Raw genomic sequence first — 22,650 nt, 5'->3', positions numbered from 1 at the left:
AAATGATAAGTGGCCCAATTCTCCCTGAGTGTAAATGGCTAAAAACTGAGCAAAGCTTAAAGCTGTTAAGGAGGATAAAGTAAGTCCTAGTTGTAAATGTACCTTGTAAGTTTGCTTTAATTAAGCTCAGCTGTTGGCTGGGTTGGTTTTATTTTGACAACTCTCAGCGCCTTCCTTTGGATCCAGCTGCTGCACGGCCATATCAACTCAGCAGACTCTCCTTGTGTGATCCAAACAGACCACTTAGATCCAAAGTGAGGCCACCTGCATCCAATTTTGAGATCCTGCTCTGCAGAGGCGGGGAGTGAAAGGAAAAGCTTGCTTGGGTTCAAGCGCTAAGGAACAAGAGTAGGAAAGTAGCTATCTGTGCACTCTAACCCACACAGCACATTTTGCATCTTATAACGTGCGTGCCATGCCTTTGGGACGAGACTCAGAGCACCGAACAGGGAGGGAATCCTGGCATGCAGCCTTTAGAGTCAAAGCGAGGACCATACCAGGAGGGGCGGGGCCTGTCGGCAGGAGCTAGTTGTGACCCCGCCCCTTTGTGCCCCCCCCAACGTGCCGCGCATGCGCAGTGGCTACTACGGCTGGGGTCAACCTCCACTGACGTCAGGACGCCACACTGCTTCCAGCCTCCCATCTCTGGAGTCCCTCGCGGGCCGGGGCGGGGCGTCTGGCCAGCTGAGCTCTTCGGGCTGACCGCGCCAGTTTGAATGAAAGCTCCGCAAGATGGCGGCGGCCGGAGCCGAGGCACCGAGAGGTGAGACTGGAGAGCGGTGTCACCGGCCGCCAGGGCCGTTCCCGAGGCCCGAGCCCAGCCGGACGGCGGCGATGTGGGCGGGACGCCGCCGAGCGGACACCCCGAGCGCCGTACGCTGGCGGCGGGCTACGGGCCCGGGACGCGCCGGCTCCGTGCGAGCGTGGTTCCGAAAGTCCCGCGGGCCCGGGTCCTCGGTGGCGAGTGTGCGCGCCCCGCCTCTCTGAAGGGTGAGCCGGGAAGCACGCGCGCCGCTGCCCTAGCGGTCGCCACCTTCGCGCGGTGGGAGCCGGGCTGAGGTGCGCTGCCCGCGTACGAGCCGGCCTGGCACCGCTGCGAAGTGTCTCCCCTCGAAAGTAGATGTCTGCACACACAGCCCTGAGCTCCTGGAAACTTTGGGGGGGCCCGGCTGGAACTTGTGGGTTATTTATGTGGGTGTGCGGGGGGGCGGCGTGTGTGTTGAAAGTAAAGCATTCTGGAGTGAAAAAAAAAAAAAAAGGTTGTTCTCCAGCTAGCTTTTTCCTCTGCTCCACTCAGATGGTGACACTTTATTATCCCCGTCACTCGACTTCCTTGAGGTGTTGCGGGGGTGGGGTGTGGTGGAAGGATTTTATAAGCGGGATGTCATAAACTAATCCGGACAATGAAACTTTTTTTTCTCCATCATTATAGGCTGTGGAATTTTGTAAACCAAGGGTTTGCAGATTAAAAAAGAAAAAAAAAATCCCGAAATGCTCAAAATGTAGCATTTCTGTTGAGAGATGCGTCGTACTTACACATAATGGTCGTCATTATGACATTTTCATTCGAATACGTGTGTTACCGAATTCAACACCACTCTCCGCTATAGGGTTGTGTTTTTGGATTCTCAACTAGGAGTAAAAAATTTAAAACAAACACCTTGGGTACATAATAACCAACAGGTCTCTCCTTTACAGATGATTAACATAAGGAGATTAGCCTTACACAAAACAGCCTTAAGATTTTTGGATGGAAGCGATTAAGAAGACGGTTTTTATACCTGTCCTACCCCCAAACCACCACACCTAAACAATGTATTTTGGCAAATTTGAGGAAAAGACTTTGCCTTTTACGAGTGCCAGAAATACGAGTCTTTTCCATTGATTGGAGTGGGGAAATGATGCTTAACAATTTCCTTTAATGAAGTCCTAACGGGGGAGGATGATGAAGGGATGTGGGGAAGTTAAAACAGTCAGGTTCTCCTGTCCCTGAAATCTACCTCAAAACGTTTGCCTACTACCTTGAAGAACTATTAAATACAGCATGATGAACTAATGATACATTTTGTTTGGTCACTTCTTTTCACCACTCTCACTTTTTCTTTTCTTTTCTTTTCTTTTCTTTTTTTTTTTTTCAGTGAATGTGATACCCAGAAAGCTTGAGCCCTTCCTAAAGTTGTGTAGCTAGGTGGCCCACCAACAAGTAGGGTGGAGGGCTTTTGATCATCTAGTATTAGATTCCCCTATTAGACGTACAGTGAAGTTTTACATTTTCTAGACATCATTTGTGCAGTTATATTTTAAATTTGGGATGGAACACAGTTCATTTCTGGCCTGTGTAAGGTTATTGTTAGTATGTCTGACTTTCTTGTTTATGGATAATTTACTTTGAGTTTTCTGTTTTGTAACTGCTTGCTGGCTTTAAACAGTCCAGGAAATGGCATTATAAAGCCCAATATACAATATAAAATAGAAAAGTAGATGTTTCTATTTTATGCATGTTGATAATACATTTCACCATGGGCAAAATAAATGAGACTTGTGGTATTCCTGAAATGGGCAAAGTAGGATATGGATTTAACTACAGAACTATATTTCAGATTTAAAATCTTACTGTGTGATTAAAAGAAGCAAAGGTTACTTTTAAATTGTGATTGTTTTAGAATATATTTTAGATACATTTCTAATAATATGTCTTAGCTGTTTATTAAGAGAACAGTTACATTCTGTGTAGAATATAATGGAACAGTAAAAAAAATTTAGCTCTTTTCATTTTTGCATTTATAGTAATCTTAAGTAAACTTAGACATGAAATATTTTAAGTGGCCAAGCAAGAATTAGCCTTTGCCAATAGAACAATAGGATAGAAGTTCAATTCATCAAAAGTAGATCTTTATCACGTAACTTTTTTCTCAAACACACATAATTGGCTTCTTGTCATGTTCGTTTCTTACTATAAAATTGTCAGTTGGGAAGTTTTTAAGTTTTTGTTTCATCCTAGTAGCTATTTTATTAGTAAAGAATTCTATTTTCTTATTGTAGCCTGGTGTGTGCCTTGCCTAGTTTCACTTGATACTCTTCAGGAATTATGTAGAAAAGAAAAGCTCACATGTAAATCGATTGGAATCACCAAAAGGAATCTAAACAATTATGAGGTGGAGTACTTGTGTGACTACAAGGTAGTAAAGGTAAGGCAATATCTAGCCCCTTGAAAGAGACCTATTCACACTGCAGTATTTCATGTTTCTCTAGCATAAAAATAGACTTAAGAATAAACAAAGCTCTTCTTTCTGTTTAAGGTTGTAAGTCATAGACTTTTGTGCATTGTCATCATTTTTGTTGAATAACACTGAGGGATTATGAAGTATAAAGTGCTCTTGCATTAGAATATTTAGGGTATTTATATCATCCTACATCCAACTCTTGATTATCTATCTCCATATGGATTTCCAGAGCAAATGTTTTATGTCAGATTGACTTTCACTGTAATTCATGTTGTTCCTGGATCATATTTCCCATAATCACCTGGAAGGAACCTGAGGTTACAAGCCAACTGTAGAATTAGTGAATGTCCTCCAGAAGCATCACAATTTATATTTCCTGCCAAACTCTGTGTTATAAGTTATGGCATGATAAAATGGTTGGCTGTCATGGTCATTTCAAACCTTTGTTTCATATCTTACAACTTCAGCAAACTAACTTAATTGCTTTGTGCTTCCCTTCATTAATCTTAAAATGAGTTGTTCTAAGAAGCTCTTTGATCTAAAGCCTGTAATTGTATTTTTTTGTAATTCATTTACTTGTAGCTTCCTCTGAGAACTGGCCATTAATCTCAGTTCTTGCAGATAAACAATCAAGAATCCTATTTAATGTAATTTTTCCCCCATCTTTGCTGAGCCTTTCAGTAAGTCCATTTCTTCTTTTGAATGCCTGTTTTCCTGTGGTAGCATTGTCTTCCCCTGCAGAAATCTTAGTCTAGCCTCTCAACCAACACTCCCAGCACCCTAAACTGATCAGCCTAGCTGAGAATATCATCTGAACATATGCATTAGCTCTATTAAAACATACTTTTTTTAAAGATTTTATTTATTATGTATACAACATTCTGTTTCCATGTATATCTGCACACTGGAAGAGGGCACCAGATCTCATAATGGATGGTTGTGAACCACCATGTGGTTGCTGGGAATTGAACTCAGGACCTCTGGAAGAGTAGTCAGTGCTCTTAACCTCTGAGCCATCTCTCCAGCCCTAAAACATACTTTTAAACTGTGCCTGGTTGCACAGCTAAATAGGAGACTCACAACAAGTTCAAGCCCATCCTGGGCAACTTAGACTCTTTATAATTTATTTCTAAAAAGGCTGTTAAAGGGAACTACAGGTCAACGGCAGAGTATTTACTCTGCATGCATAAAGTCCCAACAATCTCTCCACCCTGGGGGTGGGAGGGGGCAGACGGACATGGGACGGGAAACAGGACACAACACAGGACACACCAGCAAAAACCCAAATAAACCCAATTTCTACATTCTCATATTGCTTAGTTCTACTTAACAAGATTTTAACCTGTTGCTTTTTTTTTTTTCTTATTCATAGCAGTGGTTTTCCTAATATTTATTACTATTTTGGACCTTTTTCTCTCCCCTTTCTCACATTCAGCTGAAGACTCCGGCCTTCTGCCTCTATGAATATAATCCTTTAGCATTCAATATACGTTCACCACTAGTTATCTGTCTTTAGTCTTTCAAAGGTGTCACCGTTTTTTCCCTGTCTTTGCCTGAACTTGTAGCTTCCTTTTAATTAATTTAGACAGGAGCTGGCTTTCAGTTTAGTCGCAGGCTGGCCTTGAACTCACAGCCATCATGCTGTAGCCTCTTCAGTGCTATTAAACTATATTTTCCAGTTTTATGTCTTTTAAGTATTAAGCTCTTTTTTCTTCTCTCCCTCCCTTCCTCCCTCTCCTTGTTTTTGTTTATTTGAGACAGGGTTTCTCTGTGTAGCCCTAACCTCAAACTCACAGAGATCCTCCTGCTTCTTTCTCCTGAGTGCTGGGATTAAAGGTGTGCATCAGCGCCGCCTGCTTAAGCTCTTTCTTCACTTATTTGTGTTAGTAAACATATTCACATCTTCTCTAACCTTTAGATAGCTTCCTTTGACCTCCCTCTCTACTCACGCAGCTATGTCTTTCATTTTCTTTCTTTCTTCATTAACAAAAATTACTTTTATTGAGATATAATTTGCTTATTTAAAGTGTACAGTTCAAATCCTAGTATACTCACAGTGTCAGTCAATTATTTTAAACTTTTTTCATTACTCTAAATTTTTAAATTTTCATTACTGCCTAAATTTCAATTACCAGCCCTAAGCAACTGCTAAATCTATTTTCTGTTTCTGTAGAGTTGCATAGGGCCTTTCCCTCCCCTTCTTCCTCTCTCCTCAGGCTCTGTGCACCAGAGGATCACCCTAGGTGTCCTACTCTGTCACTACTTGATTGCTTCGAGACGGGGTCTCTAGCTAAGCTTTGAGTTAGGCTGGTAGACAGCAAGCCTCAGGGATCATCCTGTTTCTGTCCCCTAGCCCTGGGATTACAGGTGCATGTTGCTTCAGTCTGGCTTTTTATGGTTGCTGGAACTTGAACTTGGGTCCTCATCCTTGGGGAGCAAGTGCTCTTACACAGTGATCCATCTCATCCCTGTCCTCTTCATTGTGTATGTACAGAGACCAATACATGTTTCTTAGTAATTGACTTGACTTACTTTGAATAATGGTTTTTGGTGTATTTTAGGATATTGGGAATTAAACTGAGAGCCTCTCATGTACTGGGTAAGTGCTCTACCACTGACTTATGTTCCCTAACCCTTTAGTTTTCATTTCGAGATGAAGTTTCACTAAAGTCGCCCAGGCTGGCCTTGAGCTCACTCTGAAACCCAGAAAAGTCTTTAACTGTAGTCATTGCTTTGTCATCTGAGGAGCAAGATTACAAGTTCTTAAGGCTCATCTGTGCATATTCTACTTCTTTCCCTTTTTGTTGCCAGATAGTTACACTGTATGGATGCATTACATTCATCATGGGACAGACAGTTGAGTTGTTTCCATCTGGGGCTATGAGAATTAATGCTGCTATGGATGTTCATATGCTAGTTTCTGTATGGACATAGTTTTCATTTCTCTTGGAGTAGAATTACTAGGTCATAAGATATTTTTGTTTAACTCTTTTGGGAACTACCAAGCTTTTCCAAAGTTCTGCACCACTTTCCTTCCACATCAGCAGGATATAAGAGTTTTAGTTTCTATGTAGCTATCCTCGGTTGAGAAGTGCATCTCTTTGTGGCTTTTATTTATGTGTCTCTAGGAATTAATGATGCCCAACATCTTTTTATCATGCTTTTACTGGACATTTGTATCTGTTGTGGTGAACTAAATATTCAGATCCTTTGCTCATTCTAAAAATACTTTATATCTATTGTGTGTGGGGGTGTGTGTAGTGCATGCACGTGGTTGTGAATGCTTCTGTGGGCACATGTGGAAGCCAGAGAAAGACTGTCCATCTTACCCTTATTCCCTTAAGACAGAATTTCTCAATGAGCCAGATAAATTCCATTTAGGCTAAGTTGACTGGCCATTGAGCTCCCAGAATCTGCCTCTCTGTCCTTCCAATGCTAGAGTTACAGGTCCATGCAGCCATGTCCAGCGTTTTTTATGGGTACTAGGGATTTGAACTAAAGTCCTCACACTTGCATAAAAAGTGCCCTTAGCCACTAAGCCGTCTCTCCAGGCCTTACCTCCCTTGCTTAGTTTCTAAAGTTGTATTCTAAATTATTTAGTTATAGTTACATATTATGCATATATATCCCTTGTCATATATATGATGTGTAAAAACTTTTTTTTTTTTTTCGAGACAGAGTTTCTCTGTGTATCTTTGGAGCCTATCCTGGCACTTGCTCTGGAGACCAGGCTGGCCTCGAACTCACAGAGATCTGCCTGCCTCTGCCTCTGCCTCCCGAGTGCTGGGATTAAAGGCGTGCACTACCAACTCCCAGCTTATTTTTAACTTTTTTAACCCATTTTATTCCAATTTGTGTATTCTATCACTGACCACCTATGGAAGACTCCCTAGATTCGAATTCTGGGTCCTGTCATTTATTATGTAATCTTTAGCAACTTAGCATCTCTGCCCTCCAGTTTCTTTATGAAATAAGGGTAGGTAGAACAACCATCTTACAGTGTATAATTAATATTAAATGACTCCAGTGTTTACTGTTATTGCTATTTTTAATATATATTTGTTTTTATGCTCTATACATGTGCCCAAGTGTGTGTATGTGTATGATCATGCAGGTGCCTATGGAGGCAGAGGATGTCAGATCACTAGGAAGTGGAGTTACATGTAGTTGTGAACCATCTGATGTGGGTTCTAGGAACTGAACTCAGGTCCTCTGCCAGAGTACTTGGTTTATGAGTCATCTATCTCCCTCATTGCTGTTTCTTATCACCAGCCCCCCCATCTGTTTTTTTTTTTTTTTTTTTTTTTTTTTTTTTTTTTTTTTTTTTTAATATTCTTCAGAGTCTCTTTGCTTCCCATCTCTCTTCTCCCTGATTGTAGATAACTTCTGAGGGGCTGTTCTTGGTCCTCTTCTCCAGCTGCTTGCTAGGTAGCCTTCCCTAGCAATTTTTGTTGGGGATTTGCTCACTCATAATAATTAGTGAGACAACTGTACTCAGAGAAGAGTACTAAGTACAAAGTACTTAATTACAGTGAAGGTGAGTGTTGGTGTAATAGAAGGACCTAATTGTGGAGAGACTTGGCAGTTATCTATAAGAAACACGTTTTAAACTTAGTTTTAAAGAATGAAAAGATAATGGGGGTAGGGTCCTGGTAAAGAAGACAGCCAAGCTCCTTCAAGGAATGGAAAATATGAGTGGAACATAGTCCAAAGTTAAGGTAAGATGAGGCTAGAGAAGTGCAGGTCTTTAGGTCTTTACAGGCAAACGGATTTTAGGCTTTATCTTGAGGGAAGCACAAAACCATGGAGTTTTTTAAAGTACAGAAATGGTATGACAAGAGAACATTGCTCTGCTGTTATGTCTTCAGTGGATAGAGTGCCAGGAGGGTATTATAGCAGTCAAAGCAAAACAAATGAAGAAGAGCACAGGACTGGATGAAGAATCCTGAGGAGTAGGCTTATGCCATTAACTGGCAAGAAAGATAGTAGGAAATCTGGAGGTGTAACTAATGGAACCAGGAAGAAGAGGTAATGTCAGTAAAAGAGCACTGAGCAGTTGATAAAAGAAACCCTGAAGAATATATTGAAGCTAGCAGTCAAAGGGCCATTCATGTCCTGTGAGTGGTTTCTGTTTTAGCATGAACAGAAGAGCCAAAAGATCAAAGTGAAGAATAAGTAGGAGGTATAAGAACATAGAGTATGGACTCTCGAAGCATCCTACTCTTGGAGAGAGAAAAAAGATACAATGGTGTTTATAGTTTTGACGTTGTATTAAAAATTGTAGTTGTGTGTTTTAGAACATTTTTAAATGTTCTAAAGAGCTATGCGCTAAAATCTACTCTTACAAGCTCAGAAATTCCTTAGCTATACAAACATATGTCCAAGGAATCTTGGTTTTACGTTGCTTTTGAAAAAGCGGGAGATGTTTAAATGTTACTTAGAACTAGCAGTGAGGCAGAAACCAAAGAGTTGTAGATAGAAGAATAATTGGTGAAGTATATCTCTTCTATTATAGCTACATTGACTTATAGTTTAATATCCATAGGAGACTGGAAGTTAGGAACAAAGGCCTTATGCTACTGAATATGAAGAAGTCAATGGGATAGAAGACCTTGATCCTAAAGCAGTCTGAAGTAAAGCAATCTGAAGTAATTAGCTTGGGAAATGGGTAAATGCTATCTGATATCACTCAGTGGTGTAGATGAACTTTAAACAGTGTAGACTGTGGTGGGTTTGTTTCAAGTGCTGTATCATTTTTCTGCATCAGTGTTAGTGCCATGTTGCTCCCTCATACAGACTAATTGAGGATAATACTCTGGGTGCCAAACATACTTTTCAAGGAAGAACAACTAACCCTACTTGTAATGATGGGCGTTGTCCCTTGAAAAATTTCTTAAAAATATGTAGGTATCCGTGCATGTCTAGAAACACTAATATACTTACCACCTGGCACAAACAGAATATCTAATAGTAGATTAATATTTCTGAAGGACAGGGCAGATTTGAAGTTGCTTTGGGGGGGGGAAGATTAGAATAACAGAAATCACTAAATTGCAACACCCCTGCCCATCCCCCATGCTGAGACAGGGTTTCTTTGTGTAACAGCTCTGGCTGTTCTAGAACTCTGTAAACCAGGCTGGTCTTGAACTCACAGAGATCTCTGCCTCCTGAGTGCTGAAATTAAAGGCATGCACCACCACTGTCCCACAACTTCATTTTTGTTAAAAAATTATTTTTAATTTTTTTTTTTTTTTTTTTTTTTTTTTTTTTTTTTTTTTTTTTTTTTTTTTTGGCTTTTCGAGACAGGGTTTCTCTGTGTAGCTTTGGAGCCTATCCTGGCACTTGCTCTGGAGACCAGGCTGGCCTAGAACTCACAGAGATCCTCCTGCCTCTGCCTCCTGAGTGCTGGGATTAAAAGCGTGCGCCACCAACGCCCGGCTAATGTATTTTTTAATTTTGTGTATGTGTTTTGCCTGCATATACATCTGCACCACATATGTGCTTGGTACCCAAGGAGGTGGTGAGCCTCCATATGGGTGTTGGGAATTGAACCCAGGTCCTTCACAATAACAGTAAGTACTCTTAACCATCGAGCCAACTCTCCAGTCCTGTAATCCAGATTTTAAGTAGTATAAAAGTAGAACTTCTAGAAAAGACTTTCCTGTGGTTGCATAGATTTTTGTTGTTGTTGTTGTTGTTCAGGATCTATAACTCAGGTCTCAGATTCCATCTGTCTGTCTGTCTGTCTGTCTGTCTATCTGATTTTGTCAAGTGTCAGTGTTTTGCCCACATGGATATAAGAATACCATGTATACACAGTGCCCACAGAGCTCAGAAGAGGATGTTGTAACCCCTGAAGCTGGAGTTAGACAGTTGTAAGTTAGGAGCCAATGCTGTTAACTTGGGAGCCATCTCTCCAGCCCCTCAGAATTCCTTTTCTATTAGTTACTGGCACGAAATCCTTCTATCAATTATGCTAGTTCTCATCTATGGTCACATAATACCACTAGTGTTATGGCATGATATGGAATATTATGGTTATCACAAAAAATGGCAGAGGCAAGGAATGGAAATATAGAACATGTGTTTTTGCTGGGCAGTTATGGGACATCTGACCCATACTGATTTCCATCTTTCTGTTTTAGTAGTATTGGTTTTGTTATTTTGGCATTTAAAATTGAATTGCCTTCCATTGATCCTTATTTCACATATTGCCTATTTATTTATTTTTTATTTCACATATATATCCTAGGTATGATAAAAGCTGAAAACTTTATGGATTTAACTTTGAATTATAGATTATTGAGTTAATTAAATTTGCCTTTATAAGTCAGTGATTTTCCTTTTTGGTTTTTTGAGACAGGATTTCTCTGTGGCTTTGGAGGCTGTCCTGAAACTAGGTCTTGTAGACCAGATACCTGCCTCTGCCTCCCAGTGCTGGGATCAAAGGCGTGCACCACCAACACCCGGCAAGTCAGTGGTTTTCATAAAGTAATCTTATTTTTCAAAAATTGAAATCTTTTTTAGATTTTTTTTTTTTGGTTTTTGTGTATTGTTTTGGAGCCTGTCCTGGAACTCGCTCGATAGACCAGGCTGGCCTCGAACTCACAGAGATCCTACTGTCTCTGCCTCCTGAGTGCTGGGATTAAAAGCGTGTGCCACCAATGCCCTACTTCTTTTTTAGATTTTAAGACTACAAACCAGAAATAAAATATTAATATTTCCGAACCGTTCTGTCAAAATCAATCTTGTTTTCAAAGTATATTTCCTATACAGAAATTGATTAGTTACCAGTGTGGTCAATATATAAGCCTCAGTCATCTTAAATACCAGAGACTTATCCATGATTAAATATTACAGTTATTTGGGAAGTTAACTTTAATGATGTTTCGTTTCATTTGGGTGGTAATTTAATCATGCATCCTATAGCCAGCACTTGTCTTTTATTGTTTTCTCCAGTAAAAGGACCAGTGTTGTGTTGCCTCCTGGTATTAAAAAGTCAGAAACTTAAGAATTACGGGGAATAGATGAGTTCAGACAATGCCAGTTGGATCTCATATCTACTTTTGTGTAAGTAGATCTGGGACCAACAATCCCAAATTATCATTATCTGACTGAAGGAAGAAATCTTTAGGCCTTAGTGAGGCTCAATTTGACACACTTTGGTGTATATCTAGGCTTTCTCCCTGGAAAGACAATACATACATACATTATGTGTATATAGTTTGTATACTGCATATTCTCAGATCATAATTAAACACATTTTAACAGAAAAAAAACAAACATATTTTGAGCAATTTTCAAAATGAAACTGAGTTCTTTTAATTCATAGTCATTACTGATGGATGACTAGAACATAATAAAACATTAGGTACTGATAATAAGGATAAAATAAGCTCATATGTGGATATGCAACTTCTATTCTTGAACTGCATTGGTACTTTAGCAATATGCCAAAGACCAGAAATCGTTTGTCCTAAGTTATGAGTTAGAAATGGGGTTATAACTCAATGTAATGCTTCTCTGGCATATGCCAGGCCCAGAGCTTGGGTTCTAGTACTGTGTGTGTGTTGGGCAGGGGTTGGGGGGTGATTAATAGATAGTAAAAAAAACTATTAGAGATAGTAAAACAACTCCTTAATATTAAAAGTTACTGAAATTTTCATAGGCAAATTTATTGCAATAAGTATTTTTTTTTTTTTTAATATCAAGTTAAGAAAACAAGCCAGCAAAATGGCTTAGTGCGTAGAGGCACTTGCTGGACAACCTGAATTTAATCTTTGGGACCCACCTGGTAGAAGTAGAGAATCAACCCTTGCATGTTGTCATCAACCTGACACATATATTATGTGCACCCATACAAGCATATACATATACACAAATGTCATGTAAAAAAATTAAAAACTAACCTGATATTTACTTTTTAAATTTAAAGTGCATTGGTGTTTTGCCTGTATGTATGTATGTGTGTGTGAGGATGTCAAATCCCCTGCAATCGGAGTTACGGACATTTGAGAACTGCCACTGAGCCTTCTCTCTAGCTCCCTGTTTTGATATTTCAGGAGCATTTCTCAGCTACTTTATCTTAGGGCCTGTGGATATGTGCTAGCTATTCTAAGATGAAGAAATGATTACTAAAAGACATCACTTTTGAATTTACTCCTGTACATTAACTGCCTTTTAAATTAAGCCCTTAATGACAGTGTCTATTGACCTTAAGAAAAGACAGTAGTCACTGTGTGTAAAGAGATTTCAGAAACCATGGTAGCCAGTAACATACTAGGTGATAAAAAGTGTGGACCTTTGCTGTCTTTCATGCGTCCTACTTCAGCTACTATAGGTTTCTCTAAATGGGTCAGCATTTATTAGAATATTAATGTCTGATAGAAATAGGATGTGAGCTACAGTGTCACTTTAATTTCTTGGTAACCACATGCAAAGTAGTAATTGGTTTTACTAATAATATTTAATTCAACATACAGTCATTTTTAAAGGTAAAGATATTTTGCACCTCCCATTCTTGAAATTCAGTGCAGTATTTATACAAAAAGCTTATCATTTGAGAGTAGCCACATTTAAGAGGTTTTTTGTTTTGTTTTTTTTTGGGGGGGGGGCGGTTCAAGACAACAGGGTTTCTCTGTGTAGCTTTGTAGACCAGGGGCCTTGAGCTCACAGAGATCTGTCTGCCTCTGCCTCTAAAGGTATGCACCACTGCTACCCAGTGAGAGCAGCCACATTTCAGGTTCTCAGTAGCTACATGTGGCTAACAGTGACTGTTTTATCCAGTTTATCTTTAGAATATCTAAGGGGGATGTGTGGGCATGACATTGAGGATCTAAGTTCCCACATGTTCAGTGAACATTATTAACTTAGAGCCCTTAGGGAATGCTTGCAGCTGTGCTGGCTATAGGAGCCAGTAGCCTAATGTTCGCTTTGGAACCACCTGTGTCCATGATCAAGGTAAATAACTTTTTGTTTGACCTAGTACTATTTAGTAAAACAGTCATAGGTTTTGGTGCCTTTAGCTTTCCCTAGGTAGGACTCTTTGGCCTGTTGTCATATGTTACATTCCACTAAATAGTGTGTTTCAGATAGCATACAAAAGTTATGTTTGTCTGACTTACACTTTAGTCTTAGAAACTGTGGCGCTTCCAGCATTTTGAATTATTAAGAGAGATGCCATTATAGAGACTATTATAATCTGATTTGTATTTTCTGTTCTATTTTAAGGGTGTGGAATATTATCTTGTAAAGTGGAAAGGATGGCCAGAGTCTACAAATACTTGGGAGCCCTTGAGGAACCTCAGGTGTCCACAACTGTTGCAGCAGTTCTCCAATGACAAGAGTACTTACTTATCTCTGGTAAAGAAAGGCAAGGCAGTCACTCCAAAAAACAGTAGCAAATCCTTGCCATCAGCTGTCTCTGAGTATATTGTAAGGAAAGCCAAGCAAAGAATAGCTCTGCAGAGATGGCAAGATTACCTCAACAAAAAAAAGAACCACAAAGGGATGATATTTGTTGAAAATACGGTTGACTTGGAGGGCCCGCCTTTAGACTTCTACTACATTAATGAGTACAGGCCAGCTCCAGGAATCATCTTAAACAATGAAGCTACCTTTGGATGTTCGTGTACAGACTGCTTCTTTGAAAAGTGTTGCCCTATTGAAGCTGGAGTTGTTTTGGCTTATAATAAGAACCAACAAATTAAAGTCAAACCTGGCACTCCCATCTATGAATGCAATTCAAGGTGCCAATGTGGACCTGATTGTCCCAATAGGATTGTACAAAAAGGCACACAGTATTCCCTGTGCATCTTTAGAACTAGCAATGGTTGTGGCTGGGGTGTAAAAACCCTTGTGAAGATTAAAAAAATGAGTTTTGTCATGGAATACGTTGGAGAGGTACATTAAATCCATGTATATGAGCTTTATACTACCTTATTAATGTAAATACTTGATATATTTTGATGTTATCATTTGCAGATATGGAGAAATTCATTTTCAGGTTTAGGAGAAAGGTTCACTGGTGTAGTTAAAAATGTAAACCTTTATATGAGCAAATAGATAATAAAATAAGCTAATAATTAGCATTTAGTCATAACCACTGACAGAAGCATGCACGTGTGTGTGTGTGTGTGTGTGTGTGTGAGAGAGAGAGAGAGAGAGAGAGAGAGAGGGGAAGAGGGGAAGAGAGGGGAAGAGAGAGAGAGAAAGAGAGGGGAAGAGAGAGGGGAAGAGAGAGGGGGGGTTCTCTGTGTAGCCCTGGATGTCCTGGAACTCACTCTGTAGATCAGTCTGGCCTTGAATTCAGAGATCTGCCTTCCTCGTCCTCTGGAGTGTGGAGTACTGGGGTTAAAGGCATGTGCCACCACCACCTGGTGCCCATATTTTTTAAGCATAACTGTATTTACACAAAAGTTTGAAGAAGGAAGCCAGGCCTACCTACATACATGCTGACATTGAAACTTTGAAGTTACATTTATTCCATTATTTGGTTCAATATAATTACATTTCTTTTCCTATTTTGTATCATTATGAAGACATTACTGAGTAAAAACTGTTTTATGAGTATTGTCAAATATATACAAAAAGCATTTACTATATCTAAAAAACACTGCCCTGATCTCCATCCACTTGGAACTGCAGACAATTCTCTAATTACCAAGTACTAGTATTTTTACTTTGATAATTGTTATATGCATAAGTATTAAAGTAGTAGTCCTCATGGGCCACAGCTAAGCACCTTAGTATATTAACCCCCTAATCTACAACTCTATGAAAGAGGAGTTATCTCCACTTACTACAAATGAAGAAACTGAGGCAGAGAGATTTTTAGCTTACTCCAGCAGCGAAATTTAGTTGATAATATATATCACTTTGACAACTATTGACGTCTTTGGCTGAACTAATGATCAAGCTGTAGTTTTAAGAGCAGAATTGCAGATAGCATGACAGATTCTGTGGTGACAGGGATGGAACCTAGCCAGTGCCTGGTGTTGTACTGCTGAATTACATCCCCAGCTCCTGGGTGATAATTTTGAGTTGAAGCATTTCCTGAATATCTGTTCTTAAAAACAAAGCTTTTAAATGGTCTATTGCATATTTAACAAAGTTTCTGTTAGGAACTGGTTTCCTTTTGTTATTACTCATAGATAGGCACAGTATGCCTTCAGAACAGTGGTTCTCAATCTTGGGTCGAGACTCTTTGGGGTGGAACAGCCCTTTCACAGGGATGGCATAGCAGATATTTATGATTCATAGCTGTAGCAAAATTACAGTTGTGAAGTAGCAATGAAAATAATTTTATGGTTGGGGGTGACCACAGCATGAGGAATTGTGTTAGAGGTTGGAAGCAGCATCAAAAAGGTTACGAACCACTTGTTTTAGCACATGTTGAGAGTGCATACTCTTATAGTTTTCTGTTCATCTCTGCCCTGGAGAGCATATGTGGATAGCTTCTTGCACAGCCTGATTGTAATGAAGGTACCATATTTCAACTTAAATTTCATTTTTAGTCTTCTATCCCATCACTTTCCCTCATTTTTATACTTTTTTTTCTATCTAGCTTTTAGTTTGTATGAATGTTTGTTTTGATGACACTTGAATTTCTTTTTAAATATTTGGGTCAATGTTAATAGCTTAATATTTCTTTGGTGCCACAGTAGCTACATAATGTTCTGTGGTTTTGCAAAACACCATGTCACCTTAGTCCCAGCTTTGCAAAAGGCTGAGGTAAAAAGATGTTTGGAGTCCAGAAGTTTGAGAGACACTATCACAAAAAGCAAAACATATAAAACTCTAATTCTATTGTTGTTTTTCTCTTTTTTTCTCTCCTTAGGTAATCACAAGTGAAGAAGCTGAAAGGCGTGGACAATTATATGACAACCAAGGAATCACATATCTTTTTGATCTGGACTATGAATCTGATGAATTCACAGTGGATGCAGCTCGATATGGAAATGTGTCTCACTTTGTGAATCATAGTGTAAGGAACACTTATAGATAAGACAAATAATTCAACTTAGTGCTGTTTGGATGATTCTTCCTTAATCAAAAGATAAATCATTTTTATACAGCCATTCATGGTAATTTAATATAACGGCTTCTCCTGTTAAGTCAGGACATTATTGCTGTAATATGAACATACTATTGAGTTGTTTAACAATTACTATGTTCTATCACAATCTTTATATCCCACTTCATTTAAATTTTCCAATAACTTTATAGGGTATATAGATAACTTGATAGCTGAAGAGGGGAATTTAATAAGCAAGGGAGTTAAGTAAAAGTTTTAAAGAATCTCAACAAAGTTATCTTACAGAAGTTAATACTGCTAAATTTTACACTGTGTGATAACACTTTACCCTATCCACACTTTATTCTCCATAGTTTCAGTTACCTAGTTAACTGTAGTCCAAAAATACCCAATGGGAATTTCTAGAAATAATTCATTCTTAGTTTTAAATTGTTTGCTATTCTGATTAGCAGCTGAAGTCTCCTACTGGAGACATGACCCATCCCTTTGTTCAGTGTAAATACACTGTGATATGCTACCTGCCAGTCACTTAGTAGCTCTCTGGGTTATCAGATCAACCACCATATTATTACTTGTGTTCAGGTGACCTTATTTTACTCAGGAATTGCCCAGAAACACAAGATTAGTAATGCTAGCAGTTTGGATTTGCCAAAGTGTTTTCTTGAAGCAACAAGGTGAAAGTACAATAAGATATTTTCGTAGAGACAGACCACTAATATAACTTAAAATTGTTCAGTTTTTGTTAGTTGTTAGTTTCTTATTGTGTCTGAATTAAAGTTAACTTCTCAGAAGTATATATGTATAGGATAAAACCTAACCCTAGCAATACAGGTTTTGGTGCTATCAGCAGTTCGGGGCATCTACTGAGAATCTTGGATATACCCCCATAAATATGGGAGGACTGTATAGCTTAAGGTAACAGGGTTGTTTTTGTTTTGAGTGTCAGTATGTTAACATCTTTAAATAAAATTTAAGGATTTCTAGAGTATTCAAGCATTTAGGACTGTTTCCTTAAATTATAAATTAGTATTCTGTAACTTTTAGTTCTTGTTTGAACAAGGTAGATCTGCAGTCTTTTTAAAGATCTTATTTGTGTGTATGTGTGTGCGCCCATTAGAGTGTGTGTGTGTGCGTGTGTACCTGTGTGTGTACATGTGCACAGATGCCTGTGGAACCAGAGACGGCAGGCATCAGATCCCCTGAAGCTGGAAGCTGGAGTTACAGGTGTTTATAAAGCCTCCTAATGGGTGTGCTCAAAACTGAACTCAGGTCCTCTGCAAGAGCAACAAGTGTTCTTAATTGCTGAGCCATCTGGCCAGACCCCTAGAACCACAATTCCAGAATCTTCTACTTTATAAAACTTGGGGCCATAATAATTACTGAGCACCTTCTAAATACTAGACAATAAGCCCACAGATAATAAAGGAAGTATGTCTTAGTACATCATAAAACTAATCTTAGAAGATGTAGCCAAGTTAAAATGTCTGGTGAATTGCTTACCAAAAGTTGTGTGTGAATAACAGTAAATGTAAGAGACTGTCTAGACTCCTTTTTGGTTGCCTGGTTTGCTTAAACATTTGTTTTGAATAATTTCTTCTTAATGACAAATTTGAGATTTAGCCATCCCAAAGTATCCCAGGAGATTAGTACCAGGACCCCCTGCAGGTACCAAAATCTTTATAAGTTCCTTATGTTAAATTTGTGACATATATAATAACCCATACATCCTCTTTATTTTTAATTATCTGTAGATCACTTCTAATGCCTAATAGAATGTAAATAGTTATATTGCATTATTTACAGCCTATACATGTTCAAGACTATGTTGTGATTTTTCTTTTTCTATATAATACTTTTATAATCTATAGTTAGTTGACTTTGCAATTGGTTGAGTCCAGATGTGGAACCCATGAGTACAGAAGACCAGCTCTACTACCCAACACATACTTGCTACTCAGGGATTATTAAACACAAAGTTAGATTTCTTGGTGTCACTCCCTAGATCTTTCTTCTGGCATATTCTATAGTTTACTGTTCTCAAAATACTGAACAAGTCCAAATTAAAGTTTAAGCAGTGAAACTAGGTAATAATAAAATTTGAGTTCCATGGTGCTGAAAAAAAAATATATACATATATATATATATATGCATATACATGTGCCGTATTAAAATAGTTGTAAGAGACACGTTCATCTTATAGATGGAAATTGGATTAAAATTCTCCAGGAAAGAGCCAGGTGTTGGTGACGCACTCCCCTTTAATCCCAGCAAAAAAAAGGCAGGTGGATCTCTGTGAGTTCCAGGCCAGCCTGTTGTACAGAGTGAGTTCGAGGGCAACCTTCAAAGCAATACCAAGAAACCCTGTCTTGAAAAAAAAAAAAATTCTAAAAGAAAAAAAAAGCTAAGACAAAAGCAACATATTAGATACTTGTCTTATCTTTTTGTTCTTTTATGTATGATCTTATACATGAAAAGTATATTTTAAATGTGCATGTCATAGGAAGCTTAAAATTATCATGTAGGATGTTAACCATGCATGTGGTATGTAGAAGAGAACCTTTGTACCAGTTTCACTTAAGCAGGTTTTGTTCTTTTTTAGTGTGACCCAAATCTTCAGGTCTTTAATGTTTTCATCGATAACCTTGATACTCGGCTTCCCAGGATAGCACTGTTTTCCACAAGAACCATAAAAGCTGGAGAAGAGCTGACTTTCGATTATCAAATGAAAGGTATGGTTTCCCTTGGTATTGGTTTCAGTATGACACTGAGGGCAAGTCTTTGGATCCCAAACCAAATTAACATCAAAGATAAAAGAAGTCACTGATCAGGGGAGGATACCCAAAACAGGTCATATGTGGAGAAGAATGAAACTAAATATTACTCTGTACTAATTTAGAAATCTTTAAAAATGAAAGAAATTGGAGGTTGTGGGGGAGGGGTATCTATCACCTTAAGGCCAAAGCCCATCTGACAACTAAAGCTAGCACTTGGTCTGTCCTCTAAGTCACTCTAGCATAATTTTCCTTAGGACTTCCATTTTGGAAGCTGACTTACCATAACATACTATTAGTATTAATAAAAATAGTTTTTGGCCGGGCGATGGTGGCGCACGCCTTTAGTCCCAGCACTCAGGAGGCAGAGGCAGGCAGATCTCTGTGAGTTCGAGACCAGCCTGGTCTTATAAGAGCTAGTTCCAGGACAGCCTCCAAAGCCACGGAGAAACCCTGTCTCGAAAAACCAAAAAAAAAAAAAAAATTATATATACATATATAGTTTTTGAACTTTTACTAACAGATAAATATTGACAAATTTAAAGTATGATTTCAATTACATATGAATTCTAATTCCTTCTTGAATCTAGCTTTTTAAAATATTGTCTGTTTTTTGGGTTTATTTGTTCATTTTTATTTTATTTTTTTTTAATTCTTCTTTTCTTCTGGGTTTCTCTGTAGCTTTAGAGCCTGTCCTGGGACTTGATTTGTAGACAAGGCTGGCCTCAAACTCACAGAGATCCATCTTCCTCCCGAGTGCTAGGATTAAAGGTGTGCGCCACCACTGCCCAGCTGTATATTGTCTGTGTTGTGATCTTGAATATTTTCTATAAACAATGTGCTTTACATGGTGTTCCTACATGGCCTCACTGCCTGTGCTTTTAGTATATAAGAAGAATGATTGTGCATTGGGCTTTCTCAATAAACTTCATCATGGCAGATAGTCACATTAGCCTGTAGCATCCTTTCAAGACAACTTATAGTGAATTGTCTCATGATGCTCACATAAGCACAGAACTCTTTCCTTGGAGTTAACCAGTGCCTTGAGAAAGTGAATACCATTGCTAGCTCCAGGACAGTCAAGGCTACACAGAAAAATCCTGTCTCAAAAAGCAAAAAACCAAACCAATCTCAAGATTTAAAATCTGGTCTAAAGTATCTTTGTTTACTTGTTTGTTTGAGACAGGGTCTCACTATGCAGCCCTGGTTGGCTTGGAATTCACTCTGTAGACCAGGCTGGCCTCAAACTCACAGAGATGGACCTGTCTCTGCCGCCTGAGTGCTGGGATTAAAATCATACCTGACCATGCCCAGCTAAAATATCTTTTAAAAGGGGTGTGTGTGTGTGTGTGTGTGTGTGTGTGTGTGTGTGTGTGCAAATATGGAGCTGGTGTTACAGGCAGTAGTGACCTGCCTGACATGGGTACTAGGACCTGAACTCTGGTCCTCTTAGAGGAGCAAGGACTACTCTTTACCTGCTGAGCTATCTTCGAACCCCTATTCTAAAATATGTTTCCCTTTCTGTATTTTCAGGTTCTGGAGAATTATCTTCAGATTCTATTGACCATAGCCCTGCCAAAAAAAGGGTCAGAACTGAATGTAAATGTGGGGCTGAGACTTGCCGAGGTTACCTCAACTGAAACTTAAAGAAATGGAGCCTCATGATTGTTTTGTTTTGTTCTAAGAACTGAAAAAGTATTTGGGATGCCTTTCTATCATCAAGATTATATGTATATGTTAATGTACAACTTGTGTCTCAACCAAAGTACATTACTATTGCTTCTGAAGAGGACTGCAGGGCCACATAAATAGAATGTATTTGGTGGTTACATACTAAATATGGAAAGTGAACTGTTTCCAAATCACCATACACTTAGTTAAGAAATCTGAATAGACAAGTGTCCCCTTTAGTGTTTGAAAAGCAATGAGGCAATGGCTGTTACTATGACAAGCAGATAATTCAATTTAGGTAAATGTACAGATTTTATTTTTTTTTACTCTATTGTTCCTACTTAATACTCACTGATCTTGTATTTGAGACAAATAGGCGGCACTGAATATTTTTACTATATTTTCTACTTTTGCATTAAAACATTGGCATCTTAATGATATATTTCAGGTATAAAAGTAAATGTGAAAGCTTCTTTCAGCTTGATCTCATTTTGAAGTAATAGATACCATTACAAAGACTGTATGTATGAACCTGAAATTCTTAAGAGTTTTTAACCCTGTTAAAGGAAAATCTCTGATCACCTTCTCTAGAAGTCCATAGTGGCTGGCCATTATGCTTCTTTGATAGGACATAACAATATGACTAAGAGGACCATTGGAGTGCCAGGCAAGGTAGGTGAGTATGAAGAGAGCCACAGCATGAACAGCCTCAGAGTGCACACTGAGTAGCTCTCCTCTAAACAGAAGGGCAAGACCCCTGGAGAGCACCTGCCCTAAATGGCAGTGCCATGAACATCATGTAACTGTCACTGCCAGGCAGTTTTAACAGTTCTTTTCCACTAAGTTGAATTATTTTTGCATTTTCTGCATGTCCTTGAAAAGTAATCTATATTTGAACAGATACTTGTTTTATACAAGAATTTTTTAGAAAATTTGGCCAAAGTTACATCTGATTGAACTTTTATTAACCTGTGGGGATTAGATAGGATTTCTCCCTGTGTAGTAAAACCAAATAAAGAAAAAACTTACTTTCATCTCTCTGGGTCTAGGAGTTCTAATCATAGTGTACGTACAGTGTGAAAAGAAAAAATGCAGCAAATCCTTTCTTTGTGTCCTGATTAAGACTTTCCTAAGCTCTCTGCTCTGGGCTGTAATAGACTATCATAAGCTCGAGTAAAATGAACTAAATTCAGCACTCCCTTTATCTTCCGAACTCAACCTGTTACTTGCCTTCACAAGGCTGCTTGTTCACAATACGTAGGAGACACTGTTTGCATGTTTGGGGCCTCATTGTATGTCTGCTACCCAGAATTTTCAGAATGTGTCAAGAAAATATATTTTTTAATCACATTTCTTTGTTTGGGGGAATTTTTTAAAGATTTATTTATTTATTATAAATACAGTGTTCTGCATGTTGCCTACAGGCCAGAAGAGGGCATCAGATCTCCTTATAGATGTTGCTGATCCACCATGTGGTTGCTAGGAATTGTACTCGGGTCCTCTGCATGAGCGGCCAGTGCTCTTAACCTCAAAGCCTTCTCTCTAGCCCCTTTGAGAATCTTAAAAGAATTCCAGGTCTGGTTTTCTCCCCTTAAGGCCAAGTTCACTTTGAAGTATTCTCAGGTTTAAAGATAAAATAAAAAAAAAAAAATCAGTATTTTGATTTTCTAGATATTTGGTCTTATTTACTATTCAGGTTAAAAGAAAAGAGAGGACAAAGGAGACAAGATTGTGTTTAATAAACATGTGGCTTTGTTTTGTCCTTACTAATAGAAATTTAATGGGTCTTTAAGATTTAGTGGGGTGGGGTTAGGTCTTGAGGTAGGGTATCCTATAGCTCAGGCTAGCCTTGAATTTGCTATATAGCTAAGGATTATCTTGAACTATTGATCTCTTCCTCTTCTACCTAATGCTGGGATTACAGGCATGTGCCACCATGCCCAGTATG

At 38.7% G+C, this 22,650-nt stretch overlaps 1 protein-coding gene across 4 annotated transcripts; it reads left to right on the top strand.

Moving 5' to 3' along the window:
• The first annotated feature begins 606 nt into the window (after positions 1-606).
• On the top strand, positions 607-22,052 carry Suv39h2 (suppressor of variegation 3-9 homolog 2). Of its 4 annotated transcripts, none has more exons than XM_027405216.1 (6): positions 607-763; positions 3,043-3,188; positions 13,455-14,126; positions 16,063-16,209; positions 18,860-18,989; positions 20,565-22,052. In XM_027405216.1, exons 1-6 carry the CDS (start codon positions 733-735, stop codon positions 20,669-20,671), a joined length of 1,233 nt encoding a protein of 410 aa, XP_027261017.1. In that variant the 5' UTR covers positions 607-732; the 3' UTR covers positions 20,672-22,052. The 4 variants fall into 4 exon arrangements, with proteins under 4 accessions (XP_027261017.1, XP_027261020.1, XP_027261021.1 ...); XM_027405219.2 differs by having other exon boundaries at positions 608-763; positions 13,455-13,586; XM_027405218.2 differs by lacking the exon at positions 607-763 and adding an exon at positions 5,786-5,823 and having other exon boundaries at positions 3,050-3,188.
• Positions 22,053-22,650: the final 598 nt, after the last annotated feature.

The sequence above is a fragment of the Cricetulus griseus genome, chromosome 3 (genome assembly GCF_003668045.3).
Source record: "Cricetulus griseus strain 17A/GY chromosome 3, alternate assembly CriGri-PICRH-1.0, whole genome shotgun sequence".
Classification (NCBI taxonomy): domain Eukaryota; kingdom Metazoa; phylum Chordata; class Mammalia; order Rodentia; family Cricetidae; genus Cricetulus; species Cricetulus griseus.
This window is presented reverse-complemented; position numbering and strand designations above follow the sequence as displayed.

Coding starts and splice junctions, on each gene's coding strand:
- Suv39h2 (XM_027405216.1), top strand. CDS start 733: ATGGCGGCGGCCGGAGCCGAGGCACCGAGAG. Junction 14,127..16,062: donor TCATGGAATACGTTGGAGAG/GTACATTAAATC, acceptor TTCTCTCCTTAG/GTAATCACAAGTGAAGAAGC. Junction 18,990..20,564: donor TTTCGATTATCAAATGAAAG/GTATGGTTTCCC, acceptor CTGTATTTTCAG/GTTCTGGAGAATTATCTTCA.